Source organism: Alligator mississippiensis, chromosome 1, assembly GCF_030867095.1.
Source record: "Alligator mississippiensis isolate rAllMis1 chromosome 1, rAllMis1, whole genome shotgun sequence".
NCBI lineage: Eukaryota > Metazoa > Chordata > Crocodylia > Alligatoridae > Alligator > Alligator mississippiensis.
This window is the reverse complement of record NC_081824.1, coordinates 81,851,026-81,867,672: the sequence shown is the minus strand read 5'-3', so window position 1 is coordinate 81,867,672 and position 16,647 is coordinate 81,851,026. Positions and strand designations below refer to the sequence as shown.

The 16,647-nt window shown below is 43.5% G+C and overlaps 1 protein-coding gene across 2 annotated transcripts in view; it reads right to left on the bottom strand.

Annotated features, from left to right (window-relative positions):
* The window catches only part of MANEA (mannosidase endo-alpha), a 34,850-nt gene extending 18,579 nt beyond the window's left edge, over positions 1-16,271 (bottom strand). Inside the window, exons 1-3 of one of the 2 annotated variants that reach the window (XM_006263125.4) lie at positions 16,095-16,271; positions 9,785-10,370; positions 4,368-4,477 (exon numbers count right to left, since the gene is read on the bottom strand). In XM_006263125.4, coding sequence (XP_006263187.3) covers positions 4,368-4,477; positions 9,785-10,334 — 660 coding nt within the window. In that variant the 5' untranslated portion in view covers positions 10,335-10,370; positions 16,095-16,271. Of the gene's footprint in view, positions 1-4,367; positions 4,478-9,784; positions 10,371-15,698; positions 16,028-16,094 lie in introns of those variants that run through there. The other variant, XM_006263124.4, reaches the window with a different exon arrangement.
* Positions 16,272-16,647: the final 376 nt, after the last annotated feature.

Here is a 16,647-nt window from a genome sequence, read left to right as displayed (position 1 = left end):
GAATTTTAAGGATCCCGAGTTGGACATTTGTAGCCAACAGGAGAATGATGTCCTGGGATCTGCTTGAGAAGCATCTATGGATGCAAGCCAGCGTTTTGCTCGCTTTACTAGCCGCAGCATCACATTGAAGGCTCATGTTCATCTCGTGGTCAATCATGACCCCCAAGTCCCTTTCCTCCATAGTGCTAGCCAGTGTAGCACTGCTGAGCCTATAAGCATGCTGCAGGTTTTTCTTCCCAAGGTGGAGTACCTTGCATTTTTCGGCATTAAACACCATCAGGTTCTCATCCGTCCATTTCCTGAGCCTGTCAAGGTCAGCCTGGATCTGCCCTCCTGTCCTCAGGAGTGGATGCTTTACCCCAAAGTTTAGTATCTTCGGTGAACTTGGCCAGTCCACTTGTGACTCCAATGTTCACATCATTAATGAAGATGTTGAACAATATAGGCCCAAGGACAGAGCCTTGGGGGACCCCACTGTTCACATGGCACCACGACAACTGACTTCCATCAACCACCACCCTCTGGGTCCGACCACAGAGCCAATTCCCCAGCTGGTGGATCGTGGTGGACCCGAGGCAGCAGTTGGCCAGTTTTGCCAAGAGGTAATCATGGGATACTGGATCAATTACTTTTCTGAAGTCAAGATATACAACATCCATCTCTTCTCCCTTGTCCAGGTGATAGGTCACTCGGTCGTAAAAGGAAATGAGATTGGTCAAGCAAGACCTACCCGCAACAAACCCGTGCTGGCTATCCCTCAGGATTCTGCCATTGGCCAGTCCGTTGAGGATGGCCTCTTTGATGATTTTTTCTAAGACCTTCCCTGGAATAGAGGTCAGCCTGATGGGCCTGTAATTTGCCGGATCCACTTTCCTCCCTTTCTTGAAGATAGGCACCACATTGGCCTTCTTCCAATCTTCAGGCACTTCACCAGAGCGCCAGGAACTCTCGAAGATCCATGCCAGGGGCTGAACTATGATGCTTGCCAGCTCCTTGAGTACTCTTGGGTGTAAACCGTCAGGGCCAGCTGACTTGAAGGTGTCCAGCCTCTCAAGGTGTTTCTTCACAAGGTCAGCATTGACGGAGGGCAAGGGATCTCCCTCACCCGGGCCTTGCTGTCCCGTAATGGGCAGGGGCAACCCATGGGGCTGATGAAAAACTGATGCAAAGTACCCATTTAGTAGGTTGGGCTTTTTCTGGGCGTCGGTTGTCAGTTGTCCCATCTGGTTTAGCAGGGGTCCAATGTTGCCCTTGGTTTTCCTCTGGCTCTTCATGCATCTAAAAAAGGACTTTTTATTATCCTTGATACTTGTAGCTAGTTGGAGTTCAGTTGCAGCCTTGGCTTTCCTTTTTCACTCCCTGCAGGTCCGGACCATTGCGGAATATTCCTCCTTGGAGGAGGATCCTGTCCTCCATTCTTTGTAGGTCTTACTTTTTCACTGCAGGAGGTCCACTGGTTCCCTGCAGAGCCAAGGAACTCACAGCAATACATTTAGCCACAATATAAAGGTCACATCTTATTAAAACTTAGCGTGAGGACATTTAACCACTTAAGAGCTACAGCATGTTTCGTTTAAGAACAAAAGAAGATAACCACTGTCCCTAAAAAGCCAAGTTTCAACGTTAAATCCATGCATACAAAAGTATCATGAAAATTGTAAAGGAAATAGAAAACCTTTAGAAAAATAGGGACCTAAGAGGACCATTTTCATACACGTATATATAAAAAGAAAATATTGCCTGATTATCATTCTTCTGCCTTTGCCCTAAGTCATTGAAAGAGGGACTTATAATTTAGTTCTCCCTGGTGAATATCATCATGAGGCATGTTAATGTTTCTCTCTTTTTCTGTCTATCAACTAGCCAAGTAGAAGGCAGGGTAGATTTATACTTTATAGGACTAACCAAAGTAGATTATATTTAGCATAAGCTTTCATAGAATAAAGTTAACTTCATAAGATGCTGAATTCAGACCAACATGGCTAACTATGCCTATCAACTAGCCAACTTATCTGCACAATAAAACAAAAAGATTTCTATTTTACAGAACCCATATATTATACCGAACACCCAAACTATTATTCTATCCCAGTGATTCTCAACCACGAATGGTGCATGCCCCTGGCGGCTGGGGGGGGCACAGCGGTGATGGCAGAAGCATGGCGGCAGTAAGCGGGGGAGCTCCTGCAAATGCCGCCACCAGCAGAGGGGAGGAGGGGATGGCGAGCGCCGACCAAAGTTTGGTGACCACCCACAGCTGCCACCAGCGGCGGCGGCCAGCAGGAATCATGGACTACCTGCAGATGCTGCTTGCAGTGTCGGCAGCGGGGTGGTAACCATCGGCAGCACCTTTTTGCACCTATGCGCCGTCCCTGTTCTCAACCTGTTTTTAGACTCAAGGCACCCTTTGTTACTCAATGCATTCTGATTTTTTTTTGGGTTTTTTTTTTTGTTTGTTTGTTTTTTTTAACACTATGAATTCCTATTTGAAATCTTTGGGTGCATCTTGTTAATCACGTTCACACACCTAATGGTGCTAATATTATGTGGAACCTTTGGCACCCTTGAACAGATCTCAAGGCACCATTGTTAGGAATCTCTGCTCTAGCCTAAAAAAATCCACAGAAAAAAGAAGACATAATTTTTTCCATTTTGCAGAGATGTAAAGTGAGGCACAGCATAGTCCGAGGCAAAACTCAAAACTAAACTCAGTATACATTAGAAAATATACAGCAGTATGTCATGTTTTTACTGCACTGTCTTCATAATATCATCTCCTGAATACATTTCTGGAATATGTTCAGATATGATTATCATTTGTATGCGATTAAGTCTCTCTTTTGTTTTTGTTTTTTTTTGGAGAAAAGCAATGGAGTTTTTATTTAATTTAATTTTGGACTACATTTTTAAGAGCACCTTTGTCTTATTTTTCAAAAGGACTTAAAGGCTGCTGAACGTGGATGCAGAGATTTTTTGAAAAAAAAAAGTATGCTGGAAGTGGCAAGACATGAAATGGTCCTTAGTTCTTGCACCCAAATGAAAAAGAACATCCTTCTCACTAGATGCTATCAGAATATGTGGACAAAGTATCTATGTTACTATCAGTGGTCCATGCTGAGTCTCACCTGTGAACTAGACAAGTCCTCTACACACCATTTCCAAAGAACCAATTTCCAAATAAATCTGGATAAGAAAGTCAGTTTGTTCCCATCACATCAATCCATTCTACTTCTGCCAAGCCAGTCAGGGCTACCCTTTTTAACAGGCAAGCTGCAAATTAGCTCCTCTGCCCGATTTGATGCTCTGCCTTCTATTCTAAGCCCAGTGCTCCCCACCTGATCTGCTGCTCTGCTTTCTGCTTCCTACTCTGTCTGCCATTGTGCTGCCAATCAGCTGCGTGTCGCATCTGGCAACCACTGGCTGCCCCTGTACTAATATTATGTTGGTTTCTTTTTCTTGTATGCTTTTTGAAGTAATGGGTCTGCATGTAATCAATTAGGGTGGGGGTGCGCAAAGGTTTGGAATCCTTTCAAAAGAGGAATTTTTCAAAAGGTATGTTTGTACATTCTAATTGTTGTGTGTGAGTCAGCTGAGAGCAATTCAAATGCAATAACACCGTTGACTTTAACACTGACTCCTTTATGCTGTGCCCATACCTTCAATGTACAAGGGCCATAAAGGGTTTTTTTTGTATATTTCAAATACAGCACATCAAACAAGTGTGGTGGCTGTCATAGATTACCTCCAGAAGTAAGAGTTTTTTTTTTCATAATTTTGTGGTGTTTTTTAAACGCCGATTATGTGGTAAATTTCCTCGGATATCAAGACAAAAATAAACCAGTGCTGCTTCTCATGGTTTTTCAGGTAGCTTCAGAAGTGACCAATTTAGCAGACTATAGAATTATATTTAAAAGTTAAAAAAAATAAACAAGTTCAGTTAATGGAACATTAGGATTTGTTCTATGTAACATAATTTATTCTGTGAAATTTAGAAAGCTGCACTGTAATTCACTGCAGTAATTAAATAAGCTGTCTAAGTACAGAACTCTAGAATGAGTAGTACACATTCATAACTCATTAAAATTCCTAAAAATAGTACAAAGTAATTTCACAAAAAGACGTAAAAGGAAAATTTACGAAGTGTCCCTTAAATCATGAAAACATGTTTCTCCAAACCTCTAATATTAAGAGAACACTTTGAAATTCTTAACGTATCAAAAACTCCCTCCCCACATGTGCTGTAAATTTTGTTTAGATTCCAGATTACTGTTAAAACAATGTAAATTACTGACTACCTGAAGAAGTTCTAGATACTGTAGAGCTAAAAATATGGCTTATAAAAAAAAACAACTTTAAAATTACTGTACCTTTAGATTGTATTTATGTGCACCATCCAAAATAATAGGTACCAAATCATCAGTAGGTTCCCCATTTTCATCATCCATACCAGGTGGGTACCAAGAAAGAGCTATTACACCTAGAATACAAAAAACTTGAGTTATGCCATTCAAAATTAGTTGATGCCTACTAAAGGTTTAAGGGGAAAAAATGTATAAATGTTCATTGTGACATATATCAGTAGCATACATTGGTAGCTAATTTACAAGTATGGCAGTCATAAGCAAAGATATTATGCATAAAAGCTATTTAAAGATATACCAAAAAATAAATTTAAGCAATATTTTTTATTATAAGATAGTAATAATCAAGGACAGGGCTTACAAAGAACTTCTGCAAGTGGAGCACTACGTATAGAGCTGCTTGTAATTAGTGCACCTGCACACACACATCTGGCAACAGCATGCAGACAGACATATAAATAACAAGCAGAAACGAAAGAAAGGAAAAAAAAAAAAGCAGAGGTGGATTTTAAGTGAGCTGCATAATTCCTATCCCTCTATTTAGTGATGATAAATCTAATTGTATCTTATGGCAAATTCTTAGGATAGCCAGAGTGTCTTTACCTTAAAAAGAAATGTAGCTTATGTTAATATTATCTCTATTGGTCCTTATAAGAACTGTATAGTTGCAAATATGAAAAACTGTATAGCTGTAAATATGAAAATCTGCCTTATTTTGAAACTAAGTTGCACACACAATATTTGCAATTTAGGCTATGTTAGTTTGGAGATTTGTCACATAACTTACTGTCTAAGAAATGAGATTGAGGATACAGCTTTACTAATAATTCTAAGCAAGGTTTGAAGAAGTAGCATAATTAAAACTGTTTTCTAAGTTTGGGTTGTTCTTGTTAAAGAGACAAGTGGATGCCTAGAAATCAGTTAAAGTTAGTTTTGGAAAGGCCTAGAAATTGCTGTTAAAATATTTATTAAAACCAGGTGACATATAAAAGATATCTTTGATAACCCATTTTAGGGGATATCTTCATTGTTAGGAAATCACTGTAACACTGTTCTTCCAAGAGGCAATATGCCTCTAACTTTTTACTTCATTTCTCAGTAATACTCAGTTATAATTCATTGAATATACTTCAGTTACTGAACCCAAACTGTTTCTACATACTAACCATACATCTAGTGTTTACAACCAAAATGTAAATTACTACATAAAGCCATTACTCAACACTGCCTTTTCACAATATTCTGACTGAAGGGAGACTGGCTACTGCCTGTGGATCAAGGGCAGTACAGTCCTTGTGTGCATCCCTATCCAATCAGACTATAAATCATACAGACCGTGAAGAAGCAAGACTAAAAAGCACAACCTTATATACTATTTATGGAAAAAAACAGCTATTCCATTTATTGGTTTAGGAATCTGTTCAATACAATTATTTTCTGTACTCAGCATTTTAAAAGACAGGAAAGAATACCATTTTACAATAAACTTAGGGCCTAGACCAAAAAGGGTCTTAAGCAGGGGTGGGCAAAATGCGGCTCGTGGGCTGGATGCGGCCTGTCAGGCCATTCTATCTGGCCCGCAGGGCCCCTAAAAAATGTAGAAAATTAATATTTATCTGCCCGTGGCTGCCTGTCATGCGGCCCTCAATGGCTTGCCAAAACTCAGTTAAGTGGCCCTCCACCCAAAATAATTGCCCACCCCTGCTCTTAGGGGTCTAGTTTCCAGAATAAAATCAGAAACTGAAGTTTGGTGCCTAAGATCCTGTATCAGCATCAGTACAGGCAGCACAGTGAGTAGGATGGATGCCCAAATTAGCCAACAGGAAACACCAAAGAGGGTTGTGTTTAAACAGCCAACTCTCCTAGATTTAGCTATTTATCTACAGCCTGGAGTCAGGCATCTATGAGAGACTGGGATTCACAGCCTCACATCCACCCTGAACTCAGACACTGATACACTTCTTGGTTTAGGGGAAACTCATTCTTCCCTTTAAAATTTGGACAGTACAGGTGATGTCCATATTTTGTGTAACAGGCAAGTTATATAAACTAGCTTGTCAACTGCCCAGGTTTTTAGACCCTCCTCAGAAAAAACATACAAAAAGCAAAACAAAAACCCAGGTTCTGGACCCTCCTCAGCCTGAGAAGATTCAAATCCAAACTTCTCATCTCCCAGTTGAAGCTGTGCCATGGGAAAATGCAAAATTCATAAAGCAAAAGGGAAGGCAAGGAGGGAGGAGTGCATCTCTGTACCCCAGTCAAGACGGTATTCATCTAGGTTGAGTCCTATTCCCAGTATTGTTTATTTTATCCAATGGTAAAACCCATGCACAGTACTGCAAACAATGAAGGGAATCCAGGTCTACCCCTCTCCCTCTCCTAGCCTAATAAGTCAGAAAGAAGCTAAGATAACAAAAATCAGATGACTGACACTGGAATGCTATTTGAATCTTAAATAAGCCACTCACAAGGTCTAACAAAACAGGAATGATACATTAGTTAAACCTCCTACATGTAGATTGGTCAGAAAGTCAGCTGTGCCATTTTGAAGAGCCACAGATGCATACAGTAATTCAGTCACAGAAGACTGTGAAATTAGAAAAGAAAAAGGCTAAACAAAGCTAGAAGACGACTTTAGGCTTCTTGCCTTAATTTTATGAGAAATTCAGCACAAGATAAGCCACTGGAAAAGAGCAATATATGGACATGTAAAATATGGGGAAGATGGATAATTGAAGGGCACTGGAAAAGGTTATAAATAATACATAAGAAAAATAAATTATTAATATTACCAAGAATAGGAAGCCTGAAGAGAAATATGAATGTTCTGGGCATTAGGGAACAAGTAAGTAGGAAGACAAGACAAGACAGGACAGTATAGAGAACTAATATATACATTCACTTGGTCTTCACCACACAGGATGTTAAGTAGATATCCACAACAAAATACCAAAGAAAATCACTCTCTCATCAAAGATCATGAAAGATAGTGTATATTACACCTATTATTAAGCATAGCCGGTGAAATTGCAGAAGAATGAAACAAACCATAAAGCAAGGTAAATTAAACAGTTACAAAACATTAAAAAAAACAACATGATGGGGTAAATTCTTGTAAAGATGAATTCTACTTCCTTAATCTTCCAGTTCCTTTGACCAGGACAACACACAGTTACTAAAAATTGGTTACATGCATTTTCAAATCATTTTTGATAAAATCCTTCATAATGAAAAAAAAGTTATAATGAGGTGAAACATGATGTATTATCATGGCATATAAAATGCCTAAGAAACATATATAGGCTAGGGACAGAAGCTGTACATAAACCGGTATTAGTCATCAGAAACTGGTTTAAACCTGTACCAGAAGAGAAGTTCAGTGCATATAAACCAGTTTCAAAATGGCTGAAACTGGTTCAAGATAAACCTGGGTGTATGTAGTATCAGACTCAACTGATTTAGGTCAAAGTGGTTTATGAAGCTTCTGTCCCAAACCCCTTTCTGGCTCAAGTTAAATCAGAGTCCCCCAGCATGCTTTGTGGCCCTGGGCTGGGCTGTCTGCTCCAGAGAATAGGGCTGGTGCCACCCCTCTGCTCCCTAGCTAGAGCAGTGAGGGCTAGCTCACTGGCCACCCCAGGCAAACCCTGGCTGGGGTCTGGGACCAGGGAGGGGGGTTAAACTCACCTTCCCCCAAGTATAGAGCTGCCCTGCCCTGTTAGCTTACTTAGTGCTGGCTGTAACTGTGGATTACAAATTCCAGAAACACCAGGAAGCAGGAAGAGGAAGTGATGCGCCACTCTGTAAAGTCCTGCTGCTGTGATTGTGAACTGCAAATCCCAGACCTCAGGGGCAGTAGGAAGAGGAAGCAAACACACAGCCCTTGCTGGCTTCGTGCCAGGCAGCCATGTTCTAGCAACCCCTGGCTTCTGGCTTGAGCCACTGGAGGCACGTGGCTGCATTTCCTAAATCAAATGTAAATGTCTGTTCATTTGCTTATGGGTTCAATCTTCGCAGCTTAAACTAACCAACAAAGACTAAAACAATTCGGCCTCAGGTTTTTTGACTGTCTGTACTTAGCCAAAAAGAACAGATCAGAAAAGGTCAATTTTGTACAATTGTAAAACCAAATAGCATCTCTCTAACATCTACACTAGGACCAGAGTTCTTTATTATAAGGATAATTGATTGGGAAGAGGAGCTGAAATTATACGGGTTAGCCCAAATGTGACAAAATAAAAAGAAAAAAAAACCCAGAAGAATTTGTATGGGTGAATGGACAAAATGACAGTAGACAAAATTCTGTTGAAAACCATAAGGTAAATCCACTTGAAGAAATTATTTGAATTATTTACACAGGTTGTTGAGCCCTAAATCAACTGCAGTTATTCAAGTAAATGAACAGGACACTAGCTGTCTTGTTTACACCAAAAATATTTATCCTTGCCTTGCCCTCTATTGCTGATGTTCCCTGGTGTTTTAATCATTTTATAATACAGGTCTTTTCTGGGCCAGATAAGATAACACAGTGCTTAAAAATGATGGCAACACTCTGGAACCCACATACTGAAATACTCATAATACTGGTATCACCAAAGAGTGCAGCTGGGAAATTTCAAATTTCCTTTTCTTAAATACCAGGAGAAAAAAAAAAAAAAAAAGAAAAACAAGTCAGTATGAACCCAGATATCTTTGCTGAATATCCAGCTACTGTCAAAAATGGAAACAAACTGTTGAGAAGTATAAGGCTAGCAACAGAAAATATTACTTTTACGTTAAACCAACTGATTTCATGTCCTTACCTTGCATACATGGAATTAAAAATATATACAATTAATTTACAGAATCCACTTAACTGAACATTAAGGAGATTGAAAAGTTAATAGCTTTCAAAGAAGAATTAGACATTCATCAGAATATCCACAATTATATTAGACAGAAAAAGAATTGTAATGGGTACAACCCCTCATGCTTCATAGTACAAGTCAACTATTAGGTGATGGGGTTAGGGGAAAAGTTCCTCTTTGGGCATGTTATTCCAAAACTGTCTGTTATGGGATGTTTTGAACCTGTACCTGAAATATTTAGAACTAATCTTCTCAGAGAGAAAATATTTGACTAGATGGATCAGAACTCTTATAGCAATTTATATTGCTGTTCTATATTGTAAACCAGAGAATATTGGTCATGCAGTAGAATAATATGTGATAAAAATACTATGGGTAAAATCTTTAGTCTCATATCTGCTCTAGTGTACCCACTTAAAACAATGCAAAAGATAATAAGTTGAAAATTGAAACAAGACATTTGTTAAATAAAGACATTTCCATAGCTACAAGGAAATAGAAGAGTTGGGCAATCCTGTTCACTCAAACATGTAAGGTTAACAAATGAATCTGAGGTTAAAAACACAAAACTTGCATTACCAATGGAGGCGGAACGCATTTGTTTCATGTGATCTTCTATGACAAAAGGGTCTTTGGAGCTGTAAGTTCCAAGTTCAGGGTAAAAACTGGATCCAATATCATCAGGAGGACTGTGTCTTCCCTTTGGATAATTGTTTGCAATTTTGGGATCCCAGTGTGGCAACAGAGGATGGTTCCAATGAATATATTTACCATCAAACTGTGGATTCCCATACCAGCTGTAGTAGAATACATGAAAGTTATAATTAGGAGAAGGCAATTCCTCTTCAAGCTTTCTTTCAGAAGCCATAGATGCTTTCATATTATTAACTGCAATACTGTGCAAAACATTGGTGTGCATTATGCTATCTCCCTTTGCTTCATTTTGTGGATTTTGCTTATTTTCTAAGAGCGTTGTCCGTTGTTGAAGTTCTGGTAACAGGCCAAGTCCGAATGGATCCCCAAAACCAGCTCTGTCGGGTCTGAGAGTCTTCAAGGCCATCATTATGGAGCAAATAAATAAAATAAAAAGTAACAGAATGACACATGTTCTTCTGCGAAATCTTGCCATGATGTCATAGTTTAGTGTCCAAAAACAGGTTCTGAGCTGCAATTAGTCAACAGAAATATATTTTAAATATTTATCATCTAACAATTTAGCAATATTACATCTTTTCATTCAAAAAATAATCTGCTAATGTACAACTTTCTGAGAGAGAATATTTCAGCTAGTTCACAAAAGTGAGAAAGCTTAGATGTCTAAAATTTATACTGTCAAAGTATTTGGACAGTGCATCACTAAACAGATCAAGTTAAGCAACTTGCTGAAAACTAATAAGCAAATCAAGTAGGTGAAACTGAGTTCTAAATCTAACATTGTTGGCACCAATTCTTGTGCCAGGCTCACAACTTCTCTCTCCAGATTTTAAAATTTTGGCAAGATACGTTTGGAGTCCAAAGGCCTTCTTTCAACAGATTATTTCATGAGAACTTAAACTTTCAATTTAATTTCTACTATTCTACTTTCCTCCCTGACAGATGTACTCTAATGTCCTTGCCAATCTATATATTACTTCAGTTTGAGGGCATTAATGATATGGATTTTTACTGTTTGAGAATTATTTGATTTGTGTACATTGTCTTGGTTCATCTGAATCCAATGCCTTTCAGTTTCTTTCAACCTAACCCAGCTGCTACAGGCTTTCAGCAAACAATGTATGGGTTTGCAAGTGATAAATTGCTTCTGCAATTATTGCTTTATCCCTTGTCTGCTGTGTAAAGGGATCTCATGTCCTCAGTAATTATGGACTATATTTAGAATGCACATCAAGTCTGTTAGTTGGGCTCTGCTACTCTGTACTGGAAAATTGTTCCTTTTTATTCTTAACTTGACATTCCATCCATCAAGTTTCTTCTATATACTGTTACTGTACCAAGATTTCCCTATTTTAATTCATTTTTCCTGAGAACATTAACAGTGTGTCCAGATATTCCTTGTTATAGTTAAAAAAAAAAAAATGTATCTAGCATTGTGCAGTATACTAGTGGTAGCTGCGGAGGGAGGGGGTAGAGGCAAGCAATATACATACAAGTCTGATTTCATTTACTAGTTTTGGCATATTTGTCATAAGATGTTTCTTTTAACTGTTACAGCAAATTTTGTACCCCTTAACATGGTTACACTCATTGCTGTCAAGTTTTAATTGTTAGGATGAGGTGCCTTCCAGAATGTAAAATGGGTGGGTCTAACAGTCAGTTTTTTATCCCAACAGTTCACTGTAATTTGCCACTTTTTCAGCTCCAGTGGTGGTAGCACTAGTTTAGAAGCTGGTTCCCACTAGTATACCAATTACTACCCCATCCAATCCTGATCTAATAATAATAAATAGCACTGGATAAACAAAGGTCCTGGACAGACATAACATTTCATGAGCATCAAACACCTCTGAAGCACTTGAAAGGAGAGCAGATTAATGTTCTCCATGAAGTGCTCCAAAAATAATTCTGGAAGAACCAACTATTTGGAAGAACTGCAAAAAGAAGTGCTTTGTGTTAGGTGTGTCTGGTCTTCAGAGCATGATGGGAGTTGCTGAGTCTTTCTGCATCTCCCAATAGTCCCCCACAGTTGGGGGTGGAGGAAGCAGGAGAGCAGGTCAGACAATCAATGATCACTCTGCTGTGTTCTCAGCAGTCCTAGGGGCTGGAGAACAAGTATCTTTGAAGGTCTATCAATGTCTAGTCTCCCAATTCTGGTAGGGGAAGGAAAAACAGGGCCTTTGGTCTCCCAGTTCTGGCTGGGGCAGTTAGCAAGTGTTTGACTTTCCTTAGCGATCTGTGGGGGCAGACAGCAGTGCAAGGAATTGTTCTCTCCAGCTACAGAACTGGGACACTAGAGGGTGAGTACACAGGAAAGTCCTCCTTGGCTGCTTGCCCTGCTGCAGAACTCAGCAACCCCTTGTAATGCTTCCTAACTGGAGAGGATACCACTGCCTGCTGTCAAAATGATTTTGAAGCACTCCAGCTAGGGAACTGCCAGGTGGAGGTGTGGGGGGTTGGAGGGGGAGGGAGGATTGGGGGGGCAAGCGGAGGCAGAAGGGCAGCTGTCCATCTGTCTATAGCTGAAGTGGACAGTATTCTGAAGCATTTCAAAAAGTTATGGTATGTCCAGGGCCAGTTTGTCTATACTAGGAGCTCTATCATTGTGGTTACTCTAAAGGGTGTAGTCATATATTCACTTGCAATGGTTGCAAATCATTGGAATGCTGTGATGTATTAAAATGTAGTATGTGTCAGGGCAGATACAGGCTCATGCACTGATTGTGCTGCAAGTACTCCTCAGACTAGGAGGAACCTTGTAATACATCTTAGAACTGAAGATGGTGCACTACGGTGACATAGCGATCGTGTGAGTCCACACATGCTTGGCAGCTACTCTGCCATAGTGGCACACTCCCGTTTTAGTGCACTGCTATGGCAAAGTAGCAGCACAATCTAACCATGCCCTGAGTGCATGGCTCAGTATGGGCTGTTTCTGTGCTATGCTTTAGTACTTCCAAAAGGAAGTACCGAAGCACAGCACCATAGCAACTTCACCATATGGCAACATGCAGACACACCCAAAGTGTTTCAAATCTGTTTATCTTTATTTCTTCCTCCTATGAATAGATATACTGAAACTTCTCACACTGCAAAACTAAAAAGGTCAGAATAGCATGAGATGTTCAGGAACACAAACAGTAGCTGTGTTTGTTAGGGGAGTTCTACCTCTTTTTCCAAATCTTAAGTCTCAGTACTATATGGAGTTTTACATAGGCCATGTATTGTTCTACCTGCTTCTTAGCTCAAAACCTTGTCCACCTTCAGTGGTCCTCAACCTTTCTGAACTGGAAGTACCATAAGTTTTGTGGACTGAATGGCACCCAATTTGAAAACCTACTGTATTTACTCAATTAACAGACATGGTCCCCACCCCTCCCCTACATTTCACATGGAGGGGGAAAAAAATCTCCTTGCCTTACAATCAAGCACGAGGCAGTGAGGAAACGGGCAGCTGCTGCAGCTCCAGCCTCAATACAGGGTTGGGGTTGGAGCCAGAGCTGCTGCCTGCCCACCACTCCCCTCTGCCACGGCCTCTGCATGCCCTGCCACTGCTCCTGCACGGCCCCCTAGTCCCCTCCCACACTTCTTCTTTTCTCTCCCCGCTCTGCCACACTCCTCCTTACCCTCGCCCTGCGCCAGCAGGCTCCATCCCTGCTGCAGCCTGGAGCAGCCCAGGCCCTTAGCAGCGTCACAGAGTCGATGCTATTGCTATAGGGCTGGGCTGGAACAGTAGTGCTGGTTCCATGACACTGTTACAGGGCCGGGTTAGAGCCATGCTCCATGTCTCAGGCTACAGCAAGGATGGAGCCTGCCAGCATGGAGCCAAGCTTAATTGCAAAAAGGGGGGGCATGGAAGAGACCCAAGGCTGCAGGTAGCAGAAACAGCATGGAGTGGAAGAGTGGAAAACAGGGGAAGGGGGGATTGGAGCAACCTAAGGCTACAGGGGACAAGCTGCCTGAAGCCTACCACTTGACCCACACCAGTTGCCCCATTACTGCACTCCCACCTGCCCTACAACATTCCCCCCCCCAGTGTCTCTTGCATTGTCTGTCCCACCACCTGCCCCATTAGTGCCACCCTCATCACCTCTTCCCCCCCGCACCTGCAGTAGTGGGGGGAGGGGGCAAATTTAAGATGATCCTCCAAAAATAGATTTCACACATGGAAAATTAAGATTATTTATAAACTTTCTGTGTGTAGAAAGTAATTATTGGGGGGGGGGGTCATCTTACATGTAGGGTAATCCTGCATTCAGGTAAATATAGTAAATGCAAGGAGATAAGTACAGGTTTCCCTCGATTTATGCGGTACACGAGTTCCTGGAGAACGCCACATAAATCGAATTCGCATAAAGCAAACCCACTTTATAATGTAAGAAATAGGGATAGGTTCCCATGTCAGTTGTTCCTGGGGCTGCTCCAGCATGGGCTGAGGTGAGTGCTGACAAGCGGAGCCCTGGGCAGCGTGGGCCGTGGCACTCACCCCAGCCCTGGCAGCAGCAGCCCCAGGAGCTGCCAGTGCCAGCTGCCTGCAGCCGTGGGGCTGCACCATGCCCTGAACCCCCCAGGGCTCTGCCTGTCTCCACTCACCCCAGCTCCTGCTGCACTGGCCTGGGAACGGGTGATGTCAGCTCCCTGTAGTCACTACCCTGGTGCAGGCAGCTGGCGCCAGCAGCCAGGGCTGGGGCGAGTGCCGCGACCCACGCAGCCCAGGCCTCTACTCGTCCACACTCACCTCTGCCCATGCTGGAATGGCCCCGGGAGCAGCTGACACCAGCTGCCTGCACCAGGGCACAGTGCAGCCCAGTGGCTGCAGGGAGCTGGCATCGCCCACTCCTGAGGCAGTGCAGCAGGAGCTGGGGTGAGTAGGGACAGGCAGAGCCCCGGGGGGGTTCAGGGCTCAGCACAGCCCAGTGGCTGCAGGCAGCTGGCGCCTCCCAGGACCACTGCGGCCAGGGCTGAGGTGAGTGGGTGGGTCCATGGCCCTACCCCCCCAACTCCACACAGACTTACCTGCTGGGGGGGCAGCATCTATGCTGATCACATAAGAGCAAATTTACCTCACATATAACTATTTATAGGTTTAAGTATGCGCATAGCATAAGAGTAAGTTTGCATATAAAAGAACCTGCATAAATCGAGGAAACCTGTACTGTCATCTGCAAGAAGGGCTGGGCCTTGCTGTGGCAGTGGGGGATTATCCAGGCAGGGAAAAGCCTGAGCTTGCTCTTATCTGCTTTGTTTCACTGCTGATCACCTCACTTACTTCCTCACACCTCACAGCACCCTTCAACATATCTGGTAGCACCTCAGGGAGCCCCAGCACCCTGACTGAAAATTACTGGTCTACTTTTTTCCCCAGACCCGCAGAAGAGCACCTTGTGCACAAAAAGCTTGTCTAACAAAGTGGTTCCCAAATCTTTTAGACTGCGGACTAGGAAACTGCAGTCCAGAAGTGACCGGAATGCTGTGGAGTGGCAGCCAACCCTTTTTTATACTAAGTATAAAAAGTACTAGCTATAAAAAAGGGTCGGCTGCTGCTCCGCAGTACGCTGGTCACTAGTGGACTTCCGGTCCGGCAGCCAACCTTCCTGCAGACCAGCAGCCAACCCTTTCTGTCCCGGTACCAGAGGTTAGCAACCTCTGGTCCAACATCTCTTCCAAATAAAATCCTTGCCCCTCACGTATTTTCTGGCCCGCTGCAGGCAGAACAGCGCTCCAGTGCCAACCACGAGCATGTCACTCCGAACTGAACCGACCGCGTCACGCCCCCCCTAGCTTTCAAAAACAAAAATGTAAGTGATGAGGACTGGGATACAGCAGCACTGACACGTACCATTGAAAGGCGCTACCCCTATTATTCATATAACTGACAAAGGAGGGATCTCCGGGGCCCCGATGGGTGTCACTCTGTGCGCTGAAAAAAATTATAACCGTTCAAAGAAGCCCAAGTCCTAGCGGGCATCTCCAGCCCAGAGGCGGACCCCTCCAGCTTCCCCGTCTTGGTGCCTACTGGAAACACGTGCTATGAACAGGCAGGCAGAGCCCGGCGGGCTGAGGCGCCCCCGCAAGAGCCACGAGCAGGTCCCAAAGCGCTGTCAGGTGCCCACATCCCCGCAGCAACTCGGGGCGCGCCACAGGGGAGACGTCGCGGCCCCAGCCCCAGCCCCTCCGGGAGCGGGGGGGCGGGGCAGGGCCGGGCGCGCGCGGGGCCGGGGCAGCCGTTACTCACCGTCCGGACCGAGAGGGGGAGGGGCGCGCAGCGGTTAAGGGCTGCGAAGCCGCAGTTGGAAGCAGGGCTGGAAAACGATAGCAGCCGAACTGGGTCCTGCCAATAAGCATGCGCGGAAGCGATGCGCAAGCGCAGCAGCGGCCGCTGAAGCTGCTGTGACCCTCAGCTGGTCCCGCTCCTGGAACCGAGCCGGGTCCTGCCACTGAGCAGGCGCACAAGGGGTGCGCAGGCGCAACAGAGGCTGCTGAAGCTGCCCTCTTGGTCTTGGAGCCTCGTTTCCACGGGGGAGAATTGTCCTGTCCCGGCCCGGCGGAGTCGGCTGTGACGCTACCCCCTGTTTTAACCCTTTAAGTGCAGCGGGCCCCGCGGTAAAGGCGTAGGATGCCCCAGGATCTACTGCTCTTCGTCAGCGCTGGAGCTGTTGCCTAGATGGGCAGTAATGGAAGGCATCGGGGGCAGCCCTGTGGCCTGGGGCTGAAGGCTATCCCCGTGTGGGGAAGGCGGGTGCTTGAGCAGCTCAGCGGAGCTTCGAGACTCTGGGCTGCGGGGGCCA